Consider the following 14,146-nt stretch of genomic DNA (forward strand, 5'->3'; position numbering starts at 1 on the left):
CTCCTCCTCCATCCTCCTTCACCTTACCCTCCCTTTCCCTCTCCTTTCTATATTTCCCTTTCCCCATTTCCACCCTTCTCCTCGGTGAACCCTCTCCACCCCCTCTCCCATTCACCCCTCTCTCCCCTACACCTTCACTCCCTGCTCCACATCTCCCTCACTCCTCCTCCTCTTCTTCGTCGTTTTCCCTCTCCCCCTTTACTGCCTCTTCTTTCCCCTCTCTCCCTCACCCCTTCCCCCTCTCCGCTCTTCCCCCTCTCCCCTCACTTCCCTCTCTCCCCTTCCCCACTCACTCTCTCTCCCCAACAACCCCCCTCCTCGGCTCCCGGTCGAGCGCAGCCTCATCACATGACAAAGCCGATCATGGCTTTATTTCCGCGTTCACACAGCTCGCCAGTCTGAACCGTTCTCCCGGCTTCTCCCTTCCCTCTCCCTCTCTCTCTCTCCTTTCCGTTTCCCCCTCCGCAGTTGTAGGGTTGGGATCTCTCTCTCTCGCTCTCTCTTACCTGAATAGGAGAAAACGAAAAGAAGGCAGCAGCAGCAATAAAGGAGATACGAGCCTGCTCCTTAAAGCGAGGGGGGCTCTCAGCAATAACATGCTCACCCGAGTGAAATCTGCCGTGGCCAATTTCATGGGAGGCATCATGCCGGGCAACGCCAGCGCTGAGCATATCAATGGCACCGAGCTGCCCATGAAATTTCCTTACAGCAGGCCGGAGTTCCTGGGACTCTCGCCGGATGAGATCGAGTGCTCTGCAGACCACATCGCAAGACCCATCCTCACGGTAAAAGAAAACCAGAGGCTGCCCTGGTCAACGGGCTACGCAGAGTGAGTAACGCACACTACTAGCCAAAATTAAATACATTAATACATAATATTTTAATGTCCTTTGATGGTTGACAAAGCTCCTCAACAGACGTGCCTGGCTTTAAAAAATAACAATCGTGCAGGTTTTCATTTTAAATATACATAAACCTCCCTGCAGCAAAGATGACTCTATTGCTAATCCATTTTGTCAGTGGGCTTTGAGGGTCTATTTATCCATAAATGTAACCATATGTTTACTGTAGCAGCAAACGCAGGGGAATATAACGGCGAGGTTCAATGCAGAGTTACTAAATATTATAATATTTTTGATTCCCATATCGTTTGCCTAAAGATGAGATTGAAGTAAAAACCAGTGTGAACGCAGTTGAATATAATGGTGAGGTTCAAAGCGGAATTTGAACTGAATATTTCATTAAAAAAAAATTTTTTGTCTGAAATATAAGATCAAAGTATTCAATGAATGTAATCCCACGAATGTGGGGGGAGGGAAATTTTACTCGTATCCTCGTGAAATGACCATCTGTTTTGGTGGGTTATTGAATCTGGAATTGGAGCGACTGCTGGAGGTGAACGATTGTTTATTTATGATGTCGGTGCATTTTTTTTTTAAAGACGCAATGGGTTTGGTGAGGGGGGGGAGGAGGAGAACGAGAGAGAAATAATTAATGCAAGTGGCTTCAACACGGCTCAGATGTTGTTTCTGGAAGATTACGGATGTAAAACAGGGGGGTCAGATCCCCGCAATTTGCTCCTTATTCTAACGCTGTATGCGTAAAGGTGACGTGTGGTTGGAAGGCACACGGGACTATTTCTGCTATTAAAGGTTTGCTGCTGCTATCGGCATCAGCGGCGGCTCCAGCCAGCGTTGCTGTAACGTCGCTCCTTTAAGGCATTGGCGTGGCGGATTGTGTTACCTGTTAAGGTGTGCACAGGAGCGCCTCTGCATACGTCCTAATTCCACACCCCTTCTCCTCCCACAACCTGCATGGCCACTGTGGGGATTATAAACGGCATCGTTGCTTCAAAGCTGCCCCTTTTATGCATGGAAAACAAGGAACTGGTTCCCACTCTTCCATCTCCACTAGTCCCCTCCCATCCCATCTCCACTCATCTCCTCCCATCCCATCTCCACTCCCCCCCCCACCATCTTCACGGCCCCCCCAGGCCAGGCCACGCACCCCGCCAGGCCAGCGCACCGCAGCCCGCCATCCCAGCCCCCCAGCCCAGCGCCACGCAGCCCGCCAGCCCAGCGCCACGCACACGCCCAGCACCACCGCACGCAGCCCCCCAGGCAGCGCCACGCAGCCCCATCCCACGCACGCAGCCCCAGGCGGCTCCACGCAGCCCCCCCAGCCAGCCCACCCAGCCACCCACTCCCATCCACTCCACTCCCATCCCATCTCCACTCACATCTCATCTCCACTCATCCCCCCCCATCCCATCTCCACTCACCTCCCATCCCATCTCCAATCATCCCCCCATTCTATCTCCACTCACCCCCCCTCCCCCCCCATTCCATCTCCACACCCCCCATTCCATTGATAGACACAAAAAGCTGGAGTAACTCAGCGGAACATGCAGCATCTCTAGAGAGAAGGAATGGGTGACGTTTCAGGTCAAGGCCCCTTTTTCTCGCCTAAAAAATCGCCTAAGTGGGACAGGCCCATAAGTGTACGGGATGATCACTTGTCGGTGCAGACTATGTCTGATCTAGCGCTGTGTCTCGAAAGTCTAAGCTAAGGAATTGCAGATGCTGTTTTGTAAAAAAAAACACAAAGTGGCGGAGGCAGGCAGCATCTCTGGAGGAGAAGGATTGGCAACGTTTAGGTGGAAGGTTGATGAAGGTGGTTGAATTGATGTATCTGTAAGCATTTGGAGTAAGTCATCAGATTGCTAGCCCACTGCGTCAGAGGTAAGATGAGGATTTTGTTCAATGCAGCGTTATGATCTGGAAAGTGCTGCCTAACAGGGCAGTGCAAGCAGATTCAATAGTACAGTGTAAAAGGGAAAGGAAGAATAATTATGTTTTAGTTTAGTTTAGAGATACCGGGCCAAAACAGGCCCTTCGGCCCACTGGGTCTGCACTGACCAATGATCCCCGCACAATAACACTACACACTAGGGACAATTTACAATTTTACCAAGCCAATTAACCTACAAACCTGAACGTCTTTGGAGTGTGGGAGGAAATCGGAGATCCTAGAGAAAACCCACTCGGGTCACGGTCCATACAGACAGCAGCCGTAGTCGGGATTGAACTCGGGTCTCTGGCACTGTAAGGCAGTAACTCTACCGCTGTGATATCCTGCCGCCTAATGTGCTGTAACAAAGTGTCCACATGTGCTCAATAAACCAACCTCATTGAAGCGACAGCCAAGAAGGCACTCCAACTCCTCTTAGTCATCGAGTGATACAGTGTGGAAACGGGCCCTTCGGCCCAACTCCCCACACCGGCCAACAATGTCCCAGCTACACTAGTCCCACTTGTCTGCGCTTGGTCCATATCCCTCCAAACCTGCCCTATCCATGTACCTGTCTAACGGTTTCTTAAACGATGGGATAGTCCCAGCCTGAACTACCTCCACTGGCAGCTTGTTCCATACACCCACCATCCTTTGTGTGAAAAAGTTACCCCTCAGATTCCTATTAAACCTTTTCCCCTTCACCTTGAACCTTTGTCCTCTGGTCCTCGATTCCCCTACTCTGGGCAAAAGACTCTGTGCATCTACCCGATCTATTCCTCTCACGATTTTGTACACCTCTATAAGATCTCCCCTCATCCTCCTGCCCTCCATGGAATATAGACACAGCCTACTTAACCTCTCCCTATAGCTCACACTCTCTAGTCCTGCCAACATCCTCGTAAATCTTTTCTGAACCCTTTCAAGCTTGACAATATCTTTCCTATAACATGGTGCCCAGAACTGAACACAATATTCTAAATGCGGTCTCACCAACGTCTTATACAACTGCAACATGACCTCCCAACTTCTATACTAAATACTCTGACTGATGAAGGCCAAAATGCGAAAAGCCTTTTTGACCACCTTATCTACCTGCAACTCGACCTTCAAAGAACCATGCACCTGTACTCTTAGATCCCTCTGCTCTACAACACTACCCAGAGAGAGGCCTACCATTTACTGTGTTGGTCCTGCCCTTGTTCAACATCCCAAAATGCAACACCTTACACTTCTCTGTATTAAATTCTATCAACCATTCCTCTGCCCACCTGGCCAATCAATCCAGATCCTGTTGCAATCGTTCACAACTATCTTCACTATCTGCAAAACCACTAACTTTTGTATTATCAGCAAACTTGCTAATCTTGCCCTGTATGTTCTCATCCAAATCTTTGATGTAGATGACAAACAGTAACGGGCCCAGCACCGAACCCTGAGGCACACCACTAGTCACAGACCTCCAGTCTGAGAAGCAACCTTCCACCATTCCATATCCATTCAGCTATCTCTCCTTGGATCCCATGCGTTCTAACCTTCCAGAGCAGCATACCATGCGGAACCTTGTCGAATGCCTTACTGCAGTCCATGTACACAACATCTACATCTCTGCCATCATCAACCTTTTTGGTCACATCTTCAAAAAAAATCTATCAGATTTGTGAGACACGACCTCCCACATACCAAACCATGCTGACTATCCCTAATCAACCCTTGCCCATCCAAATGCCTGTATATTCTATTCTTTGGAATACTCTCCAGTAATTTACCAACTACAGATGTTAAGCTCACTTGCCTATAGTTCCCAGAATTTCCCCTGCAGCCCTTCTTGAAAAGAGGCTCAACGTTTGCCACCCTCCAGGCTTCTGGCACCTCTCCTGTATTTAAGGACGACTCGTAAATTTCAACCAGGACTCCCACAATTTCCTCTCTAGTTTCCCGCAATGTCTTCTGATATATCTGATTAGGCCCTGGAGATTTATCTACCTTCAAACATGACAGTATCTTCAGTACTTCTTCGACGGTACAAGACACTTCCAGTGACTGCTCCAATTTCCTCCGTCCTATTGTCTTCTTGGTAAATACAGAGGAGAAATACTCATTTAGGACCTTGCCCGTCTCCTGTAGCTCCACATAGAGGTGACCGCTTTAATTCCTGAGAGGTCCCATTCAATCTCTAGTTACCCTTTTACCTCTTAAGTAGTTGTAAAATCTTTTGGGATTGTCCTTAATGCTACCCGCCAGAGCTATCTCCTGGCCCCTTTTTGCCCTTCTGATTTCCTTTTTTAGTTTACTCCTTAGTTCCTGAAACTCCCCCAGTGATGCGCTTGATCTCAGCTGCCTATACCTGTCCCAAGCATCCTTCGTGTTTTTGACTAACATCTCAATTTTCCTTGTCAGCCAAGCTTCCTTACGTTTGCCTGCTTTGCCCTTCACTCTAACGGGGACGTACACAACCTGAGCTTTCTTCAGTACAGTTTTAAAAACATCCCACATGGCCGATGTTCCTTTCCCATCCAATAACCTGTTCCAGTCAACTTGAGCGAGACCTTCTCTCATACCCTCAAAGTTGGCCTTACCCCAGTTGAGCATTTTAACACGTGGACCCTCTCCGCCCCTATCCATAACTATCTTAAACCTAATCGAAAAGCTAAAAGGCTCCTCCACACACACTTCATTAACTTGCCCTTCCCAATTTCCCAATACTAGATCCAGCGTTGCCCTCTCACATGTGGGGGCCTCCACATACTGTTTAAGAAAATCTCCTGGAGCACTTTTGAGGAATTGCACCCCATCTGAACCCTTCATGCTATGATTTTCTCAGACTATATTGGGAAAGTTAAAATCCCCTACTTCAACAACCTTATTTGACCTGCAGCTGTCTGCAATCTCCCGGCAAATTAGTTCTTCTAATTCCCGTTGACTATTCAGGGGTCTGTAGTACACCCCCAACAAGGTGATCCTCCCTTTCAGCTCCACCCATATAGCCTCACTAGACGAACCGTCCGTAATGTCACCTCTGAACACAGCGGTAACATCCTCCTTAACCCACAATTCAGCTCCCCTCCTCTTTTTCCCTCACCCCTGTCTCTCTTGAAGCTCCTGTACCCCGGAACATTGAGCTGCCAGTCCTGCCCCTCCCTTAACCAGGTTTCAGTCATGGCTACAACGTCCCAGTCGCTCGTACCTGAAGAGACTGAGGAAATTTAGCACGTCCCCGATGACCCTTACAAACTTCTACTGTGCACCATAGAGGGCATACTGTGGGGATGCATCACAGTTTGGTTTGGGAACAGCTCTGCCCAAGACCTCAAGAAATTGCAGAGAGCAGTAAATGTAGCCCAGTCAATCACACAGACCAAACATTCCCACCACTGACTCCATCTACACTTTGCATTGTCTCAGAAAAGCGGCCAACATAATAAAATACTCCTCCGTCTCAGTCTGAAGAAGGGTCTTGACCCGAAACATCACCCATTCCTTCTATCCAGAGATGATGCCTGTCCCGCTGAGTTACCCCAGCATTATGTGTCTATTTCCCTGTCCCACCCCGGCCAGTCCTCCTTCTCCCCACTCCCATCCAGCAGAAGATACAGAAGCTTGAAAGTATGCAACACCAGACCCAGGAACAGCTTCTTCCCCTCTGTTATCAGGCTTCTGAATGGTCCTTCCATAAACTCGGGTACTGTCCGATTCACCTCTACCCCATTGTGGACATTGGACTTTGTCTATGGAACTGATGCACTACAATGCTGAGAACTGTATTCTGCATTCTGTACCTTCCCCATTGCATAACCTATTGTACTTGAGTTTGATTTGGTTGTATTTATGGACAGTATTATCTGTTTTTCAGTGTACCTTAGTACACGTAACATTAATAAACCTAAACCAAGTTAGCTGAATGGCCTCCTCCCTTCAATATCACTCCTTGCTTCTTTTATGGTTGTTAATTGATCAAGGTTGATGGGCAAAATTTTTCTCAGGGAATTGAAGTCAAACCGGCAAGAGATGTTCTCGATGGTAAACAGATTCGTAAACCCAGTACTCAATAGATAACATATTAAACGGAACGGCAACTGAACCATCCTATCAAAGAAACTAGTGAGCCATCCTGACCTACCATCTACCTCATCAGAGACCCTTGGACTATCTTTAATCGGATTTGATCTTGCACTAAACATTATTCCCTTTATCCTGTATCTGTACACTGTGGAAAAGCTCGATTGTAATCACCTATAATCTTTCCGCTGATGGACACAAAATGCTGGAGTAACTTAGCGGATCAGGCAGCATCTCTGGAGAGAAGGAATAGGTGACGTTTCGGGTCGAGAAACACCATCAGACTAGTCTTTCCGCTGACTGGTTAGCGCGCAACAAAAAGCTGTTCATTGTAACTCAGTACTGGTAACAATAATAAATAAACTAAACTGCATCTGGCTACACGGTCCTGGCTATAGAGTGTGGAGCAGATTGACGTTCCAGTGTGGTACTGAGGCAACTCTGCACTGCATGAGTCTCCATCCTTCAGATAAGCCTCGGTGCCCCCTGCCCATTGGAACAGATCCGATGATGCTTGAGGCAGAAAAAGGATTGTTTTGAGGTCATTATTAATCCCGCAACGTCACCAATACAAACAGTTAATGTGGCTGCTTTCTGTGTAATATTGTTGTGTAACTATTGGTTGCCAATGAAACTTCAAAAACAACTCACAGTAACACGGAATTTATGTGAACTGGTGATCGCTGGTCGGCATGGACTCGGTGGGCGAAGGGCCTGTTTTCATGCTGTATCTCTACACAAAACTAAACCTTCCCAGGCAACATGTTCCAGATATCCAGCATTCTCTTTTTTTTAAAAACAACTAACTTATCAAAGAATCTCATCCCAGTCCCCCCCCCCTCTTCTCCCATCTCCCCCTCTTCTCCCCTCTCCCATCAGGCCAGAGGTACAGAAGTTTGAAAACTTACACCTCCAGATTCAGGGACAGTTTCGACCCGGCTGTTATCAGGCAACTGAACCGCCCTCTCGGCTTGATTGTAACCATGTATTTTTGCTGACTCGATAGCTCGCAACAAAAAGCTTTTCGCTGTTCGTCAGTACACGTGACAATAATAAACTAAACCAAGATTCCCGTTTAATCTCCAATCTTTCACATTAAAACAATGGTTTAATTGTTTTTAACACCAGGGGAAAAAAGTGAGTTTAACATCAATGCTGCTCGTAAATTTATTCTCAAATAATTTGCACAAATGTTTGTGGGGCATATTTAAAACCAAGATGGAATGAGTTATGGGTAGTAGTAGTAATAGTACTTTGTTACCAGGTCAGAGAGAAATATAAATAATTAAAAAGCTGTCTGGATTTGCAACAGAATCCATTTTGTGTTAATGCTACTGAAATAGATAAAAAATAATGCATGGATTTGTTTTGATGGTGTGCAGTGCAGTATGGTCAGTATCTGATTTATTTTTTTGAATTGCTGATCCGTGATGGTCGTCTAACTCTGTACAGTGTCAAGTGGTGGCAGCGGTAGAGCTGCTGCCTCACAGCACCAGGGAACCAATTTCGATCCTGACTATGGGTGGTATCTGTATGGAGTTTGTACATTCGCTCTAGGACTGTGTGGGTTGTCTCTGGGTGCTCCAGTTTCCAAAGATGTGCAGGTTTGCAGGTTAATGTGGTGTCTGTAAAAATTGTTCCTAGAGTGTAGGATAGAATTAGTATACGGGTGATTGCAGGTCGATGCGGACTCGATGGGCTGAAGGGCCTGTTTGCATGCTCTATCTATAAACCAAACTAATAAACTATTTTTTCGTTAAAGTTTAAGTATTAATCTTTTGGGTTGTTGCGATAAGCTCCCTATAAATGTTAACCCTGATATCCCACGTTGAGGAAGGACGACCATTATTGACGAGCATGCCTATTATTAACATAGATCACCAGAGGTAGTAATGACTACAAATCGGTGAGTAAAAATATCTGAAGTCTAACGAACAGGGGTATCTCAATAGGATCTCTGTAGCCGTAGCACTGTCCTATTTCCTTCGCTCCATAGATGCTGCTGCACCCGCTGAGTTTCTCCAGCATTTTTGTGTACCACTGTGCATGGAGCCAGTTTGAAAATGTGTGTTCTGGAAATAACAATATATGACAAATAAGGATTATCTCCAATGAAGTGCAGAGTCAAGTTGCCAGAAGACATTGGCAGCCACTGAACTGATTTAGTTATTTTGTCATTGCGATATGATTTAGGAAAAGGGACAGTAATATGTTGTATGGCTGAGAGGATTTTGCCATTTTGTTTCCTCCCCATGTAAATTTAATTCTATATATTTAAACCATATCGAGAAGCAGAGGACATAGGTTTAAGGTAAGTTGGGACAGATTTAATAGGAACCTGAGGGGTAACTTTTTCACACAAAGGGTGGTGGGTGCATGGAACGAGCTGCTGGAGGAAGTAGTTGAGGCAGGTACTCTCACAATGTTTAAAAAACGTTTAGACAGGTACAGGGATAGGATAGGTTTAGAGGGATAGAAACATAGAAAATAGGTGCAGGAGTAGGCCATTCGGCCCTTCGTGCCTGCACAGCCATTCAATATGATCATGGCTGATCATCTAACTCGGTATCCTGTACCTGCCTTCTCTCCATTCTCTCCATATGGGCCAAACGCAAGCAGGTGGGACTAGTGTAGTTGGGACATGTTGGTTGGTGTGGGCAAGTTGGGCTGAAGGGCCTGTTTTCACGCTATACAGCACAGTCCTGACCCAGTTTCGTGCTGGCTGCCACCAAGATGGTGTCGGATAGAGCGTCCATTGTAGCCAGGGTCCGCAGGGGGAGGAGTGGCTCTACTGTCAGCGACTGAAGGACTGGTGACGGGATCTAGGGAGTGGGCAGGGCTGATGATGTCCTGGTTGGGTTGCTCCTCGGCCTTGCCAAACTGGCCATCCACAAGTCACAGCGCCAGGTCGAAGAGGGCTTTGCCTGAGCCAGATGCTTGCCACTTTACCGGGGGGTTACGTCCACGCCCGGGTGGTGTTGGAGAGGGACATAGTTATACAGTAGTTACTTAGTATATTTGTAACATAGTTGTTGGGAATTTAGTGACTGACTAACTTAGCGATTTTGTAATATGGTGGTGGTTGTGTCACCACGGTTTTTGTATTGTGTTCGTAATCAAATAAATTATTTTTGATGCCAAACAAAAGATGGTGTTGGAGTGTGGCGACTCTGCGTGCTGGTCCCAGAAGAGGATCTGCTATCCAGTACAATTATTCCACTCATTAACCCACTCATTTCTGGGATCATTCTTGTAAACCTCCTCTGGACCCTCACCCGAGCCAGTACATCCTCAGATAAGGTGCCCCAAATTGCTCACAATACTCCAAATGCGGCCTGACCAGTGCCTTATAGAGCCTCAACATTACATTTCCTGTTTTTATATTCCAGCCCTCTTGAAATAAATGCGAGTTTGCAGGTCAATTGGCTTTGGTGTGTAGGAGGATAGTGCTAGTGTATGGGGTGATCGCTGGTCGACGTGGACCCGGTGTTACGAAGAGCCTGTTTCTGTGCTGTATCTCTAAAGCTTTTGACTCTACCTGGTTACACATGACAATAATAAACTCAACTAAACTCTACCATCTGTTTCCAAAGTTCTCACTTAAGTAAAAAAAGGGGTGGATATTGGTCGCGCACCTAATAGGGAAATGGACACAGAGTGCTGGAGGAACTTAGCGGGTCAGGCAGTATATCTGGAGAACATGGACAGGTGACGTTTCGGGTCGGGACCCTGCTTCCTTGATCCTGGTAAAGGCCAGCAACAGTGCATGTTCCAGCTGAACATCCGGTGGCGCTGTTACTGGTTGCCTCCGCCTTTAGTCCGGTATCTTTTTTATTTTTTGTTATGTTTGAAGTATTTTTTTTTTTTTTTTTTTTAATGTGGGGGAAGAGGGTACGGCAAGGGGGAAACCGCCCTTCAGTCGCTTCCTGCAGAGGGTGCGACTATTATTTGAGTGGCGTCCTCGACCCCCACCCCACAGCCTACCTACTGGATTGGTGCGGCCTTTCCTGCCGGGACCGACCAAAGCTCCAGCAGCGGCGGTAAGCGCTGGATACATTGCGGAGCGGGCGATGCCTCACCTGGGATCGCCGTTTGGAGCTCCGGAGTGTTGGGCCTGCTGCATCGACATCGCGGAGCTCCCAACGCGGGCAGCGCTGGCCAACATCGCGGAGTCCTGCGACCCTTTGTCGGGGGTCGCCAGCGTGAATCTCCGCCCAGCTCGGCCTGTGGACTTCAGGAGCCTCGGACTCCGGTAGGAGGTGGCCGATTTAGAGGTCCGGGCCACTGAGGATAGGATGTTCTCCCGTTCGACGTCGGGGTTCCATCATTCCCGGCGAGAGGGCCTGAACATCGGGCCACCCGTAGCGGCGACTACAGTGTGCTCGGGAGGCCCCGACCACGGGTGAACATCTGGGAAGATCAGCGAGGAGGCTGACTGGACTTTGGTTCCTTCCCTCACAGTGGGGAACTTTGGTGCCGCTGTGGGGATGTTGTGTCGTGGGCTTCTGTGTTTTGTGCTTTTTTTTAACTTATTTTTAAAATATTTTTTTGTATGACTGTAAGGAAAATAGCATTTTGTTGTCTCTTAATTGAGACAATGACAATAAATTGAATCCAATCCAATCCAATGTTGCAAATAAATGTCTATAGGGTGCACGTTGCCCTTGGGTCTTGTGCCAATTAAAGGTAAGTTCTGGTAGAAATAACAGAAACACTATCAGAACACTTAATCGGGTCATAATTATATCTTGTTGTAATTTAGTTTCGCAGCTGGCAAAATATAATGCATCATCTTGTAGCGGTGGAAATCACGGAGACTGCAAATGTCTCTTGATGCAAAGCATAAGGAATGTGTTGTCCCTGAAGATATGACCTCCCTGTTACTTTCTATAGAATCACAAAGTTAATGGAACCAGAAAGCGGATTATGTATTGGCTTGGGCATGATAACCAGATAACCCTCTCTCGGCGCTGTCATTGCTGTTTGCGTTTCACTATCTAATTCCAGTCACATTTCCACCCAGCTGCTGGTTGTTATTCTGTGGTCTGACCTGATTATGTTTCAATCTCTGCCACACCACCAAATTCTCTTTTTTGAATGTTTCAAGCCTCTTGATTCACTATTGAGGCGTTGTTAGTTTAGATGTGACCTTGTGTTTGCTGTTTGCTATCAAAGAGAAATAGCCTGCTTCTATTTGCATTTCTGACCACTTTATTTATGCGATCAGGAGACTGTCTGTTTTGGATGAGTGAAGCAGGAACTAACCTGGTTCCTAAATGCCAAGAATAACATTTTAATTCATGTAAAACAAAACACACGCACGAAATGCTGGAGTAACTCAACGGGTCAGGCAGCATCTCTGGAGAGCGTGGATAGGTGGTGTGCGGTGTATGGGCGGTGTGGTAGAGCTGCTGCCTTACAGTGCCAGAGACCCAGTTCGACCCCGACTACGGGTGCTGGCTGTACGGAGTTTGTACGTTCTCCCTGTAACCATGAGGGTTTTCTCCGGGTGCTCCGGTTTCCTCCTGCGTCCCAAAGACGTGCAGCTTTGCAAGTTAATTGGCTTTGGTAAAATTGTTTAAAATAATCTTGAGTGTGTAGGATAGTTTTAGTGTACGGGGTAATCACTGATCGGCGCAGAATCGGTGGACTAACGGGCCTCTTAGTAAACTAAAAAGGTCGGGACCCGAAACATCACCTATCCATGTTCTCCAGAGATGCTGCCTGACCCGCTGAATTACTCCAGCAATTTGTGTCTTTCATTAGAACTACTTAGCAGGTCAGGCAGCATGTGAAGTGAGAGAAGTAGAGTTAAGGGCCTGTCCCACGAGCATGCGACTCCATGCGGCAAGCGCGACCTAAAGGGCCTGTCCCACGAGCATGCGACTGCATGCAGCAAGCGCGACCAAACCATAAGCAGGGGCCGCGCGGAGGTCGAGTGAGTGACATGAAGTTCGAGCGAAGTCCGCGGGAAGTTCGCGCGTGACGTGAGGCGGCTGCGGGCCGGCAGGCCGTTGCCGCGCGGAATTTTTGAATACGGTCAGTTTTTCGGAGCCCCGCGCGATGTCGGGACCAGCTCCGCACAACTCCATACGGTTCCGGCGATCGAAGTGGGACCGGCCCCGCGAGGCCGTACGGCTCAAGCGACCACGTTAGGTCGCGCTTGCCGCATGGAGTCGCATGCTCATGGGACAGGCCCTTTAGGTCGCGGTTGTCGCATGGAGACGCATGCTCGTGGGACAGGCCCTTTACTTCCCCAGCCCACTTGTTTGTCACTTACTTAAGTTTGTTCTCTGCTAAAGAATTCACATTTATTTCATAAAGTTGTTGCCTAACAAAAGTCCATCGTTGAAAGAAAAATGTGATCTACTTTTGGAATAGACCCAATGAGCAAGGACAAATTGATAAGTATATTTAGTGGCAATAATGTTCATTAGTAGAATATTTTCTTCTTGTCGTGTGTAATACCCAATGTGTACTAAATCTCCTTCAATGTATAAGTAGACTTTCTATAAGATGATTCAAGGTGTAATGATTTGAAGCTTCCCTCATGTAACTAATTGCCACATTCATTGAATTCATTGCCAGACAGCTGTGGAGGCTGTGAATGGATATTTTTAAGGCAGAGGTTGACAGGTTCTTGATTAGTACAGGTGTCAGGGGTTATGGGGATAGGGCAAGAGAATGGGGTTGAGAGGGAAAGATAGACCACCCATGATTGAATGGAAGTAGACTTGATGGGCTGAATGGCCTAATTCCACTCCTATAACTTATGAACTCACACACTCTAAGGTGATCTTCTATCAATCGTTGCTTCCACTTTAGTTGGCCTAGCAATGAAGCTGATAATGTGAGCTTAGTTTTAGTTTTGTTTAGAGATACAGTGCAGAAACAGACCCTTCGGCCCACTGAGTCCATGCCGACCAACGATCCCCGCACACTAATACTATCCTACACAAACTAGGGAGAATTTACAATTTTACCAAGCCAATTAACCTACAAACCTGTATGTTTTTGGAGAGTAGGAGAAAACCGGAGCTCCCTGAGAAAATCCACGCAGGTCACAAGGAGAACGTACAACTCTGTAGAGACAGCACCTGTGGTCAAGATCGAACCCAGGTCTTTGGCGCTGTAAGGCAGCAACTCTACCGTTGCGCCACCATGCTGAGCTGTGTGGTTTTGGAACTGTAATAATAATAATAATAAATTTTATTTTTGGGTGCCTTTCAGACATCTCAAGGACACCTTACAAAGATTAACAGGAATAAAAAACATATAATCAGAATAAAATAAATAA

General features: G+C 47.0%; 1 protein-coding gene across 1 annotated transcript in view; it reads left to right on the plus strand.

Moving 5' to 3' along the window:
* The first annotated feature begins 341 nt into the window (after positions 1-341).
* The window catches only part of ppm1h (protein phosphatase, Mg2+/Mn2+ dependent 1H), a 112,827-nt gene continuing 99,022 nt past the window's right edge, over positions 342-14,146 (plus strand). The window contains exon 1 of the mRNA XM_033038100.1: positions 342-829. Coding sequence (XP_032893991.1) covers positions 597-829 — 233 coding nt within the window. The 5' untranslated portion in view covers positions 342-596. The remainder of the gene's footprint in view (positions 830-14,146) is intronic.

This window comes from Amblyraja radiata, chromosome 19 (genome assembly GCF_010909765.2).
Source record: "Amblyraja radiata isolate CabotCenter1 chromosome 19, sAmbRad1.1.pri, whole genome shotgun sequence".
NCBI lineage: Eukaryota > Metazoa > Chordata > Chondrichthyes > Rajiformes > Rajidae > Amblyraja > Amblyraja radiata.